This window comes from Schistocerca piceifrons, chromosome 4, assembly GCF_021461385.2.
Source record: "Schistocerca piceifrons isolate TAMUIC-IGC-003096 chromosome 4, iqSchPice1.1, whole genome shotgun sequence".
Lineage (NCBI taxonomy): Eukaryota > Metazoa > Arthropoda > Insecta > Orthoptera > Acrididae > Schistocerca > Schistocerca piceifrons.
This window is the reverse complement of record NC_060141.1, coordinates 558,360,324-558,378,449: the sequence shown is the minus strand read 5'-3', so window position 1 is coordinate 558,378,449 and position 18,126 is coordinate 558,360,324. Positions and strand designations below refer to the sequence as shown.

Sequence of the window (18,126 nt, the reverse complement as noted above, 5' to 3'; positions counted from 1 at the left end):
GCAAAAATTTCAATTGTTTATAAAACCTGTTCAATCTAGGAGTGGAAACTCTCCTTTTCAGGGAAACTATATGGTACTAATCAACAGAAAAAAATCAAAATTTTATGGATTGCCATTTTTGAAAAAAAAAAAAATAATAATAATAATATCAGAACACTATAGTAAAAGAACTTTGACAGATAAGTCCAAATGGAGGATTTTTTTTGTAATCATAAAGCAGTTATCTTAAAAAAAAAAAAGACAGACAACAACAACAAAATATCCAAACTGCATTTAAAAATTTTTTCCAAAATTTGCATCTTCAAATTGGTATGCGCAGTGTCATCTTTGGAGGGCTGTATCTCTGAGCAGAAATTTTTTTGGAGAAAACAAAAAAATATGTGTTCCTTACTTAGTCCTTCATTTTAACATATGCTAAATTCAATAACATTCGAGACTATGAAGGTAAGATTTTTTCATGGCCTGCCTGAATTGATATAGACTATGCCTTGTACAACTATTGAAAACCTTTGTGACGATTGTCTCTAATAGGGAATGCCTATGCATTGCTGTTTGTTGTAGTCTAAAGTCTGAAGATCGATTAGTTTGTTAGGTTCCATAGAGCATTTGAACGATTCTTTTATTGAAATAATGTGAAATGAGTCAGCTTACAGAAAATGTATCCCTGATTAGTGTTAATATTAATGAACATTTTTCTCCAAGTGATGCAGCTACTCCTAAAAACTAAGTTTGTATTTACAGGCTACCAGTTAAAAAAAAATAGTCCTTGAACAGACGGATTTTTCTAGAAGAAATAACTCCAGGTTAAGTGTAAAACTTGCTTTGCTACTTGTCAGGCGTTTTATGTTATCAGGCAAACAATCAAACATTTTTGTTGCTACATATTGAATTCCTTTCTGAGCTATTGAGAGCTTTAATAGTGAGTAATAAAGAAAATTTTTCCTCTAGTGTTGTCGGCATGGACATCTGTTGTTCCTAAATTGTGATGGATTATTTGTGAGAATTTCATTAGTGAATATGTGCATTGTGAAGGTGTAGATAAAATGCCTAATGCCTTAAAAATGAGACTACATGGCAACCTTGGGTAAACACCACATATTGATCTTACTGATTGCTTTTCTGCAATCATTACTTTCTTTCTAAGTCATTAGTTACCCAAGGAAATTATCCCATGTGACATTACTGAGTGGAAATATGCAAAATATGCCAGGAAGCTGATGTTTTTGTTTCCAAGACCAGTAATTATACAAAAAGCAAAAGTAGCTGAACTTAAGTTTTAAGCAGCCCAACAATACGCGTCTTTCAGTTCAAGTTCAAGTTTTCGTCAGTATGCACGCCAAAATTTTGGATCATTCTACCCTGTTTGCTGACTTTTGTTTGTGTGCTATATCAGTTGTTGGTATGACCCTTTTTGTTGTACAGAACTAAGTAAGGGTGTTTTCTCAAAATTAAGTTAGAACCACTTAATAATCTCTGTAAAACATCATTAATAATCTCTTCTATTGGTTTCTCTCCAATGGCATTCATTATCACACAGTATTGCCTGGAAGAAGCACGAATTTTGCTATTCCTAAAATTATTTACATTCCACCAAGACTTTACGTTACCACATTCTACGTTAGGAATATGTGCCCCAGAATCAATATTCAGATGATGAACAGTACTCAGTTTCTTTACATTTTCTCAATACATTGTCTTCATGAGTGCTATAAATCTCTGGTCAACCTCTGTAAAACTTCACATTGCTAGCTAGCTTCCTAACCCTCCAAATAGATGTGACATTGATTATAAAATACTTTCAAAATGGATTCTTTAGTGTGCCCTAAAATATTTAAGTCAAAAAGACAGATGTCCAGCGTACTGTTGTTACACTTAAAACAATATTATGTTTTACTCCCAAGACTATGTGTGACAGTTCATTACTTGTGCTCCTCCAAATCCAGGCTGCCAAAAGTATAAATTAGATACTTACACAAAGTGCATACTTTAGATTATGGCATTAATAATGGTAATATCTGTTTTCAGTGTTAACAGGAGAGACAGCATCAGTACAAATTTTAAATGTCAGTGGAGAGTTGGAGACTCTCACAAATATTGGAGTCAGTCTTCCTACAATGAGCAGTGTTGTTGTGTTATCTGACACTACTATGTTGCATCCTGATCCAGCTCCAGGTATGGTCCTTTGTTAATAATCAATCTCTATAAACTTCGTGTCATGGCAAAATGCTTGAAACTACAATTTTGCTATCATCAAGAACACATTAAGTTCATTATTGCATTTATTTTAATTATACGTGGAAGTCAGGAAGGTTTAACTTTTGGACTCTTATTCTTTCAGACATTAAAAGTTGTTATATTTGTTTGCAAAAAAATGCAAGAGCAAAACATTATGGTTTGTTCTAAGATACCAAGCGAGGTGGTGCAGTGGTAAGCCACTCTACTAGTATTTGGGACAGTAGTTAAAATTTTCAATCAGCCATCTAGCTTCAGGTTTTTAGTGATTCCCCTAAATTGCTTAAGGCAAATATTGGGATGGAACCCTTGGAAGGGCCCAGTGAATTGTCTTTCCCATTCAGAGCTTGAGATCTATCTCTAATGACCTCATAATCAATGGGACATAAAATCCTAATCCTCATTTCTTCCTTCCTCCCTTATCATTATGGATTTGTGATGTGAGCACATATGGTCAGAAGTTGTAATGGATATAAAACAGCTGTGATATCAAGACTATTAGAGAAGCTATGATAACAAGACTATTAGCGAAGCAACACTAGTTCAGTAGGCAAGGATGGAAGAGAGAATTTGCTGTAACCTGATTAAGAAGCATTTTTGTTATTCCACACAAATGTACTACATAATCTTCAATTATAGTGGCAATATGCAAACATTGCTCCTTCAGATACAGTCCCACTGTCTCCTTGACAATGTCTCACCTCATGTGCTTGAGGGCTGGGGAGGGGGGATAAAAGTTATTTTTCTTGGCCGTACATAAAGAAAACAGAGAAGATATGCAGCAGAAATTCAGAGGTGTGTTTATTCTGGACAGAAAATAATAAACAAAAGTGATGTGAAGAGGAAATAGCAGGGAAAAGTGAGCTTATAAAAATTTAAAAAAACTAATGAAATCAAGAAAACTGCTTTTAATGCTCTGTATACTATACAAGAGTGATGCATCTTCTGAGGAGGAGAAGGAACTGTCTGGATTTGAAAACAGCCCGAGGTATGGAAGTGAATGATCATGACAATGGAAGGAACATGAGAAACCTACAATGGAATTGTTTTTAGGTGCAAGCTGTGACATTTATTTTTCAAAAAAATAGGATTTAATAATTGTGTTTTTGCTCTAGTCACCACCAGCTCCCATTGATTTTACCAAGCCCACCTTCTCATTTTAGGGATATCAACCACTTCCACCATTGTTTACCTACTTTTTCTTGACTGTTGCTGCACTTTCCCACAATAACATCCTCCACACTCCTGCCTTGCTGCCATTGAATACATGTTCCAGTTACTTCCAGTTCCATAGCTGGCATTTCATTCTTTATGTGCAATACTAGTTATGTTGCCATCAATCCTTTTTCCTTTGAACATAATACACAAATAGGTCCACAACACTTTCACAGAATCTCACATGGTGTTTTCATAAGATAAACTATTGAATCCATTGTAACCAACCAAATTCCTAAACCCCCAAGCTGGATTCTGTTTCATTAATGATATTTCCATAATCTGGACCAGAGCCAAGAATTCTGTCTTCATCTCTTCAGAACCTTCACACTTGTACATTTTCATATTCTGTTATCAGCTCACAGAACCACCTTCACAGACAACAACCTCTACCTTTCTAACGGCTGCATGGAAACATAAATCCTATTAAGATCACTCGATACGAGCAGTATATTCATTTTGACTGAAGTCACATCTTCTGCACAAAAGGGCCCCTTTATACATTGTCCAGTCACATTAATGCGATTACGTGTCAAAAGCCCAAATAATCACCTTTTGCAGTGCGGATCACTGCAAGATGTGCAGGAAGAGAATCAGTAAGGGTCTGGAAGATACCAAGATGGTTGTGGATCCATGCTGATTCCAGTGCCGTGGCCAGCTGCATTACGTTTCTCCGTTTAGGATCCATGGTGTGAACAGCCTGGTCGAGGTGGCCCCAAAGATTCTCGATTGGGTTTAAATCCATGGAGTTTGGTGACCAGAGTAGTATGGTAAACTCAGCCTGTTGCTCTTCATACATTGCGAGCTGTGTGACACATTGCATTGTCCTGTTGGTAGATGCCATTGTGCGGAGGAAAACAAAACTGCATGCAGGGATGAACATGGTCCCCAAGGATATATACTTACTTGTATTGATCCATTGCACCTTTCAGAATAATGAGATCACCCAGGGAATGCGCCCTGGTTGTTTGCTTTCAATGTTTCGCACTGTATATGCTAATATCCATCTTTCTGATGGAGCATAAAATGTGAGTCATCTGAAAAGGCCATCTGTCCCCACTCAGTGGACATCCAGTTGCAGTATTGGTGTGCAAATTCCAGCCTTCATTGGTGATGAACAGCAGTCAGCATGGGTGCATGAACCAGGCTGCTGCCGTGGTAGTCCATACACAACAACCTTCACTGAATGGTCATTGAACAGACATTATTGGTAGCCCCTGAGTTCATCTGGGTGATCAGTTACATGTCTGTTCATCTGTACACATCTCCACTGCTGCTGTTCATTCCCATCATCTATGGCTTTTGGTCCACAACAATTTCTTCAGCATGTTTTGTATAGTGCCATTTTGCCACGCATCTTGTACTTTAACCACGGCAGCAAGCAAACACTTCGTTGTTTCAGAAATGGTTCCACCCTAGGGCCAAAAGCCGCTGATCATGCTCTTTTGAACGTGAAATAAATTGTTCCATTTCCACACTCTGACAATGACTGCACTGTGTTCTAAGACCCTCAACACACTTCATATACCATCCACTGCTGTTGCTGCCACCTCCTTTCTGTGAGTGGTTATTGCATGTTGACTTCAAATATAAGTGGTGGTCACATTAATGTGACTGGACCATGTAGTTTTGCTATCTGCGGACAGCACATCTACAGTAGTGAGTAATCCATCTCCAATATGTTTTAAGCCCTTCACAAATGGCCAATACCCACCAACACAGTCTAAAAAAAGTCTCCAATACCGTATTCCCTCCAACTAAACTGGGCCAACATTGTGCAATAATACCCTGCAGTGGACTAACTGGACCATATCCTCCAGAGGCTTGAGCTATCTCTCATTGTGAGCTGCAATCAGCAATATCCTCTCCAACATGTGGTGTTCCTCAAGGTTCCATCCTGTGTCCATTGCTTTTTCTTGTATACATTAATGATCTCTTGTCTGTTACATTGCCATATCCTAAGTTTGTTTTGTTTGCAGATGATACAAACATTGCAATAAGTAGCAATTCAAGTACAGATTTAGAAAAGACTGCTAGTCAAATTTCCACTGACACTGATAAATGGTTTAAAGCTAATTCACTGTCATTAAACATCGAAAACACCCACTATATGCAGTTCAGAACCTGTAAGAGATTTTCTTCCAGCATATGTATAACATATGGAGACATTCAGAATGAAAAGGTTGACAGTGTTAAATTATTGGGATTACAACTTGTTAATAAATTCAGTTGGAAAGGGCATATCACAGAATTTGTGAAGTGCCTAAACAAGTCTGTATTTGCAGTGAGAATGATGTCAAATTTAAGAGATATAAATATGAAAAGACTTGCATACTTTGCTAACTTTCATTCTATTATGTCATGCGGGATCATATTCCGTGGTAACTCATCAAACCGAGCGAAAGTTTTTAGAGTGGCATGTAATATGACTCATTTGTGGTGTAAATTCAAGAATGACATGTAGAAACCTGCTCAAGGAACTTCGTATTCTAACCACTGCTTCTCAGTACATTTATTCCGTAATGAAATTTGTTGCAAGTAATATATCTCTATTTCCAACCAATAGCTAAATACATAGTATCAATACAAGGAATAAGAACAATCTACATAAAGAGCTAATTCAGGAACACACATTTCCCTTAATTTGCCAGCAACCATTAAAAACTTGGTTTCAGCTAAAGCACGGTTTAAACAGACTTTCAAAGATTTATAAATTATAGAGTGCAGCAATCAGTCATCCTTTTTTGGCTGGTTTTATTACGGAAATCCAGATTTCGGCTAGTGCCCAACCATTATCAATGCACTATTTTCTAATCTTGACACATGTTAGTTCCCTATTGTTTGGGTGTCAGTCACAGTTCTTTGAATAGTACTGTAGTATTCAAAGTAATGTGACTGACACCCAAACAACAGGGAACTATCATGCATCAAGATTAGAAAATAATGCATTGATAATGGCTAGGCACTATTCGAAATCTGTATTTGTGTCATAAAACCAGCAAAAAGAAAAGGACAACTGATTACTGTGCTCTGTAATTTATAAATCACATAACAGTCACTGAGTGCACCCACTTTCCTAATGGGAGGTAACCTGATGAGAGTTTGAAAGACCTTTTTGTGGGCAACTCCTTCTACTCTATAGATGTATATCTTAACAGGGACTATTAGACCAGCTTAAGTAAAAATATCCGTTAGATTTCAGTTTTGACAGTCAAATTAGGTATTTTGTGTATGATAAATTTATTAAAAGTGTTTTCATTCTGACAGTGTGTGCATTCTGTAAATATTAGCAGTTCCAGTATACTGTAATGTATTCACCTGTTTCGACAATCCCCTGACAAATAATCAGGGTAATGAGCATTATATTCAAATGTTTTATGTCTTATACCTTCTGACTTGTTCCATACCACTGAGAATCATCTCATTTTTGGGTCTATGGAAGAAAATTGAATTTAAATCTAATCTAATCCAAACAGTCCCACTGCTCCCAAAGTGATATTCTGCCACCTTCTCAGCATGCATCATATCCTGAACCATGCTCTTGCTCCCAATTTATTTCCACATTAATAATATTCATGTGAAAAACACATATGCAAGATCTGTCCCTTGTGTCCTGTTGCTGACACACTCTATTACATTAGAGACAGAGCCATCCTTATTGTCCCACTGCCTCTTCAATTTTCACCTTACCTGCTTCATCTGAGACAGTCAGTCACCTCAGCTGGACCATAACATTACGTTATCATATACTTCTAATGTTATTATTATTATTATTATTATTATTATTATTATTATTATTGTTGTTGTTATTATATTTTCTCAACTCCACTAGTAGTAGTATTAATAATAATAATAATAATAATAATAGTAGTAGTAGTAGTAGTAGTAGTAGTAGTAGTAGTAACAGTAATAATAATAATAATAATAATAATAATAATAATGTGCCCTGAGAATTGATACATTTAAGTGTTCTGGCTGCATTTAATTCTGAAGAAGAAGGGAAAAAAGACTTCCAGCAATGGAAATATTGTGCCAAAAGATAATTTTCATGTTATCAATGTGGTTACGAGCATTTCAGACATGTGCCTCATCTCCACAAATTTTTGAAGAAAACCTAACACATTTTAAATAAGGTTATTATCTGTTTACAATACTTAATCGTTTATATAAATAAGTGAAGTACTAATGAGTTGTGTATTTCTATTGATTAACACATGTTACATGTAACAGGAGATGACAAAATGTGAATTCACTTGAATCATGATATGTATCTACAAAAATGTCTGTTATTCACAGAAAAAGCATTTCAGTGAATAAAACAACAGTAGATATATATACTATTATGACTGACTCAAAAATTATCTTCTTTACATCTTTGTATAAAGGTACTGCCAAACAGATTTTCATGATTTTCCTGTTCTCTTCACAAGAATTCAGCTCTTCACTTTTGCCTCAGATGTTAATGTGTGAATCAAACCAGTCTTCAAAAACAACCTATTTTAGGTATCAATTTGAAAGTTCCTTTACATTTCCACTGTCACTGCATAGGTTTCCTCGGAGGAAAGCAAAGTGTCTGGGAGATGATATTACTTACCATTGTATATAAAAAGAAACATGTTACATTTCAAACAGTTTATGAAAATTAATTGTATGAATACAAACTACTGGAAATTACTGCTTACCTCTTTTTAAACCATCAGTGTTATACAGTGTAAGGATATCTTATTAATCAAACGAGGATGATTTTACTACATACATACACAGGTGTTACAGGTTTCACACGTTCCAAAGGCTCCTTTTGCTTTTTGCCCACTCAGTGTATTTTCTAACTAATTGAAGAAGATGATATGTTGATGTTATAGATGCAAAGAAACACTACAACTCTCTTTGTTTTTTGAAAGATCACAGTTGGATATTTGCGGTCTTTCTGGTTTGGCTATTTTAGTATTTGCACAGTTGAGACAGCACTGTTGCACTGTACATTAGTATGGGTACTTCATGGGTCGATGGTGACTTGATAATAACTTGGGAACAGAACCCCTTAAGATGTAATGAAAACTTGCCTTGAGAGTCAATCTACAGGAAACAGAAAGTCCAAAACCTCAAGAGATGTGCACAGGGATAAACTCAGCACATGCTGATACAGGTGGCTGTTGACTAAGCACTTAACAACCACAGGCGGCATGAAGCGCAAAACAAAGTCCTCATAGTTGACTTCAGCATAAGCCCTGTCCCTCCTGGCGTACTGCCACTCACAGGTAAACACCTCTGTCAGGAGGTGTGCCCATAATATGTGTCACGTGTGCCCTCCAAGGCAGATTTTCACACGATTCTTTGCACTGCCCATGCAAGTTCATCTGCCTCCATCATGATGTCTGCTGGCAAGGATACTAAAACTACGGATGAATAAGCATCATCAAAAAGTAACACTATTAATATAAAAAATTCCTTGAAACCAGTGGTGAATTTGGTAATGCCAGATGCTGTTCCTTTTGTGCAGATTTTGTGTACACTGAAGATGAAATGGTTACAGTCTTTCATAATGCAGAGATCAACATAAAAACATTTGTGCAATGTTGGGACATACAACAAATCATTGCTCACCAGTAGTAGGGTAGTGATGACCACATAAGTAATTCTTTCTTCCTCCTTCGCTTTACTGTGAATTTCCCATTATTGACTCTTATCATGTGCCTGTCTCCAAAAGTGCATTGTCAAATGCTCTTCCATTAGTAATTGTGAATTTAGGATACACAGTGCCTGTAGTACCATTTTTCAGCTGCAATGGAACTGTAGTTGCAATTACCATGGACAAATAGCATTGCAATGTATGTCTATGTTGTAATCCCAACACATAATGAGCCATTCAAATATGCTTCTATGTCAACAAACTACTAGAAATTGTATAATAGTGGGATTATTTGAAGTAAAATCAAGTTTGATAGTGTGTACATTAAGTACATTAAATGGGTAAACCTCAAGGTTCCATTGTAAAATAGCATATATTGACGTTAACTTCTTTGCTTACAAGGACCAATAGTGTTCAGTTCCTGAATATTACTGAATTCTTCATGATATCCCTTTATCACACAGCTGTTGGTGCCTTTATGTCACATCTAGTGCGTGTTTTCAAGGCCTTCTCTTGTGCAGGCCAGCTAACTCCCCCCCCCCCCCCCTCCCCTCCCCTCCCGTCTCATTGATAAAAAGTCCTGTTTCCTTTGAACTTGTCACCTGTTTCACCAAATAGGGGAAATTCTTGTTTTAACAGTTTTACTTACCAACTGAGAACACATTTCATGTATATTGCTATTTTCAGTAGTAAGATATGATTGTATGTGTACAAGATACAATTACTTGCGTTTATAGAAACTACGTCCATTGAATAATTAGTGGATGTGTTGTTGGTTGACAACTCTGAAGTTCTTCTACCAAGATGGAGACTCCACCACCCATTATCTTATGTGTGAGGCAATACGTGAACTGCATTTTCCCTGGGCTGTGGAACAGTTGCAGTATTGCCATTATTTGACATCCAGGCCCTACTCCTGATCTAATACAATCAGACCTTTATTAGGCAGGTTGATGGAGTTTACAGAAGAAAGGTGAATGCACAAGAAAAACTGCTATGTTGTATAATGAACAATACAAAGCTATGTTGTGATGCTCTAAAACATGTACTGTGGAGAATCAATTAACGATACTAAGTGTTGTCATAAATGATTTGGATGATAAAAAATCTAGGTAGCTGAATGTATGAAGGAAAGTGATTTTTGTATTATTAACTCTAGAAAGATAACATATGTCACCCGCTTATGGTTATCTTCCAGGTATGTCGTCATATGGTTAACTTTATAGGGTTAATACAAAGATAAGTGTTAATTGTAAACAACAAAATAAATTAAACTTATTAAAATCAAATAAAAATCAGTGTTTATTAAGAGATTAGAGACACATTTTCATATGTTCTTAAAGTTACTAAAATTCTGCAACCTTAATGAAATACCTAACAAAAGTCACATAGGACAGTCACTGTAGTTTCATTGTCACCTGACATAAAAAGCTTTCTCTCTTCATTGCTGTTACAGTATGAATTTGTTTTATCTGTCATGAACTCATGGTGTCACACTATGTTGGTTGTTTGCACCATTTGAAAGCTGTTTCCAGGGCTTGAAACACTTCTGCATGAGATGGTCCTGCATCATTTCCAGCACTTATGTTTTCTTCTGTTTCAACTTCTTGCGTTTCCTGCTGTTTGTTTGGCTGTAATGTGATTTCAGTAAAACAATTTTTTCACCCAATATGATTTGAAAAATCTTAATCACTACTGTCAGAAGTGATCCACTCTTTCGTATCATCATCATCACCACATTCCTGGCATATTTGTATGTTTGTCATTAGCTCATTTTTATCCTTCAAAACATAATCATCTGTATTGGTTACTGAATTTTCATACTCCCATTTTAGTATTCTGTTCCAAGCTTCTCAATCAAATCTCATGCATCTAGAACCATGTAACAATATTCTTTTAATTTCATTGCTTGAAAAATGACAAAATGACTTCTATGTTATCTTTATCTCAGCTAACAATCTATGTAAAAGTTGTATTCTATAAAATCATTATAATGTTTCAGTAACACTTTAATCCACTGACTGTAGTGAAGATATCATATTAGGACACAAAAATTTTACTGTGAACATTCCATTTCCTCTCTCTAACAATTCAGCCATAGGATGGATTGGTTATGACTTTTTCCCTTGTTTACCAGTTTTGTTTTCAAATATTTTTCCTGCAGGGATAAAAGTGTAGTCACACCAGTCAGTGAATATTTGGTGTTCATCCATGCAATATCTGGCTTTTATATATTAAGGGAACCCTGGTATTTTTTGAAGCATCTGGAGTTTTTGGATTTTCCAACGAGCAAAGGTATTTTATGGGTCCCAGTAGCGTCTGCACAAACTAATATTGTTACTCGCTCTTTACTAGCTTTGTATCCTGGAGTTGAGTTCTCTCGCCAGGATTTCCAATTTAATCTGGTTTCATTTGTGTTGCAAACAAAGTCCATGCCACAGTCATTTTCATCCAGTTCTAATCTGCTGCATCTACATGAGCTGAAATTTTTTCCTCGTTGTATTTCCAATTTACAAATTCTATGATGAGATTTAAATCTGTTACTTGCCACAAACAATTCATCGCCACCTATTTTTATAGTTAACTGTAATGCCTTTTCAGAGAGCAAAAGATCAGATATCGTTTGCTTAGTTTGTGTGTGTGTGTGTGTGTGTGTGTGTGTGTGTGTGTGTGTGTGTGTGAAACAAACAATACAAAGGTACATTTTTTTTGGTTTCTTCGACACTTTTTTATGTTTACTCCTATCTTCACTATCAAGTTTGCCAGTTAACTTCAAAGCTGAATCAGTATTCTTCTTAATATTGGTTATTGTAGGAGTACCTACACCATACTTACTGGTTAACTTTTTCAAATGAATCAATAATGTTTATTTTACCTTTAAGTGATAGCAGCACTCCTTTGTGCTTTGACATTTTTAAAATTCAGATGCACAACATGGCACAGCAGTGTAGCCATTGTCAACTGTGTCACGCAAACAATAATGGAATGGTCACTGTCTACCACAAACAATAATGAAACGCCCGAAGCAGAGGTCACACGTAGTGTGGACAGTTAGTACCAGCGTGACATATCTGTGCACACAGAGATTAGACTACAAAGATATTTGCTTGTGGTTGACAATCTGGGTAAATGCAAATCCATGTAACTGAGGTGCAGATAATTAAGCCTCCATGTATTACTGCATATAAGAATTGATTTGTAATTTGTGATGGACTGCTCTAACTTTGAAACAGGTCGTAACTAATACATAAAAGTATATAACAAAATAAAACTATTTTGCTGTGATATAAACGTATGAACATTTACAAACTTGTATGTCAGGAAATGTTCTAATAGCATATGTTTATAAACCTTTTTGCTTCAAAAAGATAATTTACTACCTGCCAGAAAGTGGCCTTTCCTTCAAGACTCCCTATAGAATATAGCCCATATTAACTTCTGGAATGATCAATAACCAACCTCTCAAAAATTATTAAGTTTGTGTTGGAATGGAAAATGTCATTACATAATTGGAATGTTCATTCAGCAATCAGGATAACTTGTGAATACAATGCAGATGGCAGTGATTATCATTTCTGTGGAATATACAGTACCATTATTCCACATTACATTTCAAGCATAATTTAGGCACAAAACGTATTATGAAACACCACATTCTGAACCAATCCAACACAAGTGTACTACTTTTAATTTCCAACCATTAAATGTTACCATGTAACAGTAACTAAAATGTAGTAGTTTACAGCATTTATATCTTTATCTTACATTAAACCATAAAATGTGATAGTTGCCAAAGGTACTTACATATATGTTGCTTATATCCACATCTAGTCAATATTATAATTAATCCATACCTCTCAAAAGTTACATCAACTGGCAATTCTTTTCTTAAACCCTGTATTGATACAGAAAATTCAGCATACAAGGTGCAATGAACTGTTTGCTGTTTGTTATAGTCACAGTTACATTGTAAAGCAAATCACAATGTAACAAATCTGTCTCCTTGTTTTTCACTATGGTCTCTGTAAACTAATTGAGAAATATTTTGATTCACAGCAGCAGCATTTGGAGGGCAGCTGATACCTTCAGCTGATACAGCTGGTGTCCTACACCAGTGTGATGTATCTCGTGTGCAGTTTCTTGAGTGATAACAGAAAATCCTTCAGGTTTCAAGATATAGGTTAACTGTGATTACATTTTACCAAAGTTTTATTCACAAACATGCCACATGAATTCAATGCCAAAACTGAAGGCCTCAGAAATGAATAAACTAAGGACTATATGTACCAAAATGCTGAATATAGAAGTGTTATCAGAGGAGTGGAGGGAGTAAAAATAAACATATGTCATCCTAGTTCCCCCTATAGTGACAGCAGCAATAAGTTCCTTTGCTTCCATACAGTGTAATTACATGTGTGACTTGATGGCTCTGCAGGTAAGGGGCATATTATGGCCTATCTGTAAACTGAAGAGCAAGCAGGCGAGCCCCCACTCACTGTAACCAGTTATGTCAAGAAGCATGCAAAATTGCTATACAGTTTCGATTTCACATTGTACTGTAGGCCCATAAGTAACTTGCTGGGTAACCATTTTCCAGGTTATGTGAAAGCAAAGTTCATGCCCAGTAAAGAGCATTATTGGTTTCAAACATATCTGTGGGCTGTGAAACACTGTCAGCCATTGATAGTGTGCTTCTGGGTGTTCTCCTGAGTTGTTGATTCCATTTTATGCATAGTATTTCAATGACAGACCCAGCCATTATCTTCAGGTGCTGCGAGTACACATAACAGTAATACTGGTCACACACTTTTATTTGGCCCCTCAGTGATCGGCGCATGTCGTATGACTTCATGCCACTCCAGAATGTTTACACTCATTGCCAACCTTACGTACATTATTTACAGAAATGAGCAAAGAGCTTGTTCTTGGTCCTTCTAGTGACTCACGCCGGCCGGAGTGGCTGAGCGGTTCTAGACGCTGCAGTCTGGAACCGCGCGACTGCTACGGTCGCAGGTTCGAATCCTGCCTCAGGCATGGATGTGTGTGATGTCCTTAGGTTAGTTAGGTTTAACTAGGTCTATATTCTAGGGGATTGATGACCTCAGAAGTTAAGTCCCATAGTGCTCAGAGCCATTTGAACCATTTTTAGTTACTCACCATCAACTTTTGTGGCACTTCTGCAATGCACTAATACATTACGTGTTCATTTTTTTTTCTAAGCTGTAAGCCGGCTGCTCTGGGAGAAGAAAGTGGGGCTTGTCTCAACAGCCTATGAGCTATGTGCTGATTGCAAGCTCCTGCTCCCAGCATCTTCCAATGTGGGACCAAGTAAAAGTATGAGATCAGTACTCGCAGCACCTAAGGAAGACAGCTGGATCAGTTGTCAAAATATTGTGCACAAAATGGGAATCAACAACTTAACAGAACATTCAGAAGTACACTATTAATCAATCATATCGAGAAAACCTGAGAGATCACTGTGAGCCACATTGACTTTTTTGTCTGTGACTGATGTCATTTTAGCCATAAACATATAACTAAACTTTGGGTTGAAGATCTATACACTTTTTTACTGAAATGTAATTACTATACAGACCATACAATGATACTGGTTATTTGTCTTGCTCTCTATAAATTAAAACATAGTCAACTCTGTGATATTAATAATTGGTGCCATTCAGTGTTTGTGTGCAACAAATACATTATGTAAAAATGAAGAAGCAGTTTATTGTTTTTTGCTGTGCTAAAATGTTATACAAATGTATAGTAAAATTAACTACTATGTACAGTGTTTTTATGCAAAAGAGAGACTGAATAAGCAAACAGGAACTAGTGGGTAGTGGCTGGTAATATTTTTTCCTGTCTTGAAAATTATTTAAGTAATGAAGCATTCTTAAAGAATATCTGATGTATAATTTATGGAAGAGATTCTGCTGATGAGAGTGAACAGTGTTTTCACAATAAATTTCACAAAATCAAGACTTTACAGTTGCTTTTCACTCAGTATTCACTCTTGTTGTGGTCATGGCCCATCCCAGGTAACAAATTGAGCATTAAGCACAGTGAAAATGCTATTAAAAATTATTATGTAGAAGTGTACACACATTTACAGTATACATGCAGTGCCAGTAAAAGTCATCCTATTTATTGTTATGGATCACTCAATTTCTATGTGCAATAAGTAAACTGAGGCATAAAATAATTAAATCAAAGCTTTTAAGTATCATAGTCATTGTCAGAAGGTGAAATCCAATGTCCAGAATGTACCTTGGGAACCTGTCTGTGTTTTTAGTGCTCCTTGCAGCCCACTGGTGGTTTTGATAAAATAGAAGATAAACATGGAACATAAAAACATATCAATCAATATGACTTCCAGTAAATGTTTGAACGGAGGCCAGTCAACAATAACCAGTTTGGCCTTACCCTACTTGTAGTATCAAAGTGCATGATAAAAACTATTAATAAAGCTGAACATATATTTACATGGGAATACAACCTGTACTTGCAACTCTCATCATTACTGTAAGTAGAATTAGTGACGCTGCCATCAATGACGATGGAGCAAAGTTACATCTAGCAGGTGGTCGAGACATGTTAAAGTACTGTGCTGGAAGTCTTCAACAGTTCATAATTAAGACAGTTGTCTGGCTCGAATTATTTGTGCTGAAAAATTCATGAATTTGAAAATTCAAACAAACTGATTTCACGAATACAACTTTGTGTCCAGTAGAGGACGTAAGCAGGCTAAGTGCACAAGACAGTATAATATTTGTGCAACAAAAGCATTTGAGGCAATATCTGGTAAGGGATTCTCCCAATCAGTACTGCAACTGTTCTTATAACAGAGGTTAGTCATCCCTGTCAACAACCTCAATGATTCTTGGTGGCACATCCAGTGACACAAAGTAAGGTGGCAGCTTTAATCTGATTTACTAGTATTTAATAGATGTCTTTCCTTAATGTGCACACCAAACAGTTGTTTCCACCTATATTTGGTCTACCTACCGTACTGGGAGGAAAACCACATTTTTAACAAAACATAATTTTTAGCTTCACAGTTGGCTGGTATGTCTGGAATGCCTTGTATGGTTCCATACTGTTATTGCAACAACTTTTTAGGGAACTACTTACATCCTGCTGACACTGCTTATGAGTGGTAGTTACAAGGGGGTATAAAAAACCCAACAGATGACAGTGCAAGGTTTCACATACAGGCAAATGGAGTGTCAACCTTCACAGGTCAAGTGTGCCAAGAGAGAGCATCCTGTTAACATTAGGAGCTGTGCAGCTGGTACTGTTTTGAATACATTTGTTACCATGTCTGTGATTTCACCATGTTAGTATGAGTGAATGTGAAATTGTGTGTGGAACTGGGGAAATATGCCACAGAGGTGCTTGACATTATTCAGCAAGTGTATAGTGATACTGCAGTGAGTTGTGTGAGGTAGTTTGAGTGGCAAGTGTGCTTCAAGAACCAAAGAACATCACTGGAAGACGAGTAATTAGGATGACCTTTCAAAAGCAGAACACTCGAAAATGTCAAAACCTCTTGCAAATTGTGTGAGGATCACCGGAGAACAAGTCATAAAATTGCTACCATTTGAAAAATGTCATATTACCACCACCTTGAGCTGCTGGCAAAATACTTTATTTGTAGAACCTGTTTCAGTCATCTGACCATCATCAGGTTCCTACATGCCAATAAAATAATACATAAGTAACATTCAAGCTTAAACTGTTGTGAATCTGTTAAATAATGTAAAAGTTAACAACAACACACACAGAATGAAATGTCACCTACTCACATAAAAATGTTCACAGCTTTATGTTAGCTGAAATATAACATTGTTATCATCAGGTGGTAAAAGCATGAATTATACACTGAAAATAAAAGTATGCCATAACACAGTGATATGAGTCATTATGAAAACCACATATCATAAAGACATAAATGGTTCACATTTGTACACAATTACCTGTTATGATATCTTAATATAAATTACATCATCAATCTATAAAACTGTGCTGTGTAATGTACTCATCTATGTTAAAACTGCAGTCAGTGTTAAATCTGAGAACAGATTTATGCCATGCACTGTACAGCTGATCACTGCAGCCACCTTTGTATGGTATGAATCTGTTCACGGCATTAATGCTGATTACAGTTTTAACATGAATGATTACACTACATAGCACATTTTTTATAGATTATTAACTGATTCTTCCGTCAGTTATTTGTAGAATAACATTATAACAAATTTAAAGCACTAGTTTGCTTTTGTTCTACACTATTACTTTTATTGTGTTAAGCAGTTTTTGGCTTACAAGGTTATCTTCAGACATTTACTGATTGTCGATAAAGAAGTTACAATGTCACTTTTTTGCCGATAAGAGTCAGTAATTGCCTGAAGATGGCCTTGTAAGACAAAAACTGGTTAACACAATAAAAGTAATACTGCAAAACAAAAGCAAACTAGTACTTTTCATTTATTTTTATATATTGACGTAATTTATTTTACAATAGATAACAGGTAACTCTATATAAATGTGAACCATTTATGTATTTATAAAATTTAGTTTTCGTAGTGAGTTACAGGACTGTGTTATCATATACTTTTATTTTCATTGTATAATTCATGCTTTTACCACCTGATAACAACAGTGTTATATTTCACCTTAACATGATGCTGTGAATAGTTTTATGAGAGTACATGACATCTCATTCTGTGTTGTTTTTGTTAATGTTCACATCAGTTAACAGACACGACAGTTTAAGCTTGTAATGTTACTTATGTATTATTTTATTGATATACAAGAACCTGATGGTCAGATGACTGAAACTGGTTTTGTAAATAAAGTATTTCACCAGCACCTCAAGGAAGTAATATGATATTTTCCAAATATAAAAGAGCTGTGGGGTGCCACCTCCTGAAAATATATTTTAGCCATTGTGGGTGCGTCGTACAGAATAGTGCAGGCAATCCTTACGTGCAATTCAATATGTGGCATGTTGCTGCCAAGTTGGTCCCCAGGCTACTGATCCGAGAGTA

General features: G+C 36.1%; 1 protein-coding gene across 2 annotated transcripts in view; it reads left to right on the top strand.

Annotated features, from left to right (window-relative positions):
• LOC124796275 overlaps positions 1-14,142 on the top strand; it is a 165,640-nt gene extending 151,498 nt beyond the window's left edge. For both annotated transcript variants that reach the window (XM_047260391.1, XM_047260390.1), the window contains 2 exons: positions 2,026-2,172; positions 13,133-14,142. In XM_047260391.1, coding sequence (XP_047116347.1) covers positions 2,026-2,172; positions 13,133-13,224 — 239 coding nt within the window. In that variant the 3' untranslated portion in view covers positions 13,225-14,142. The remainder of the gene's footprint in view (positions 1-2,025; positions 2,173-13,132) is intronic.
• The last annotated feature ends 3,984 nt before the right edge of the window (positions 14,143-18,126 follow it).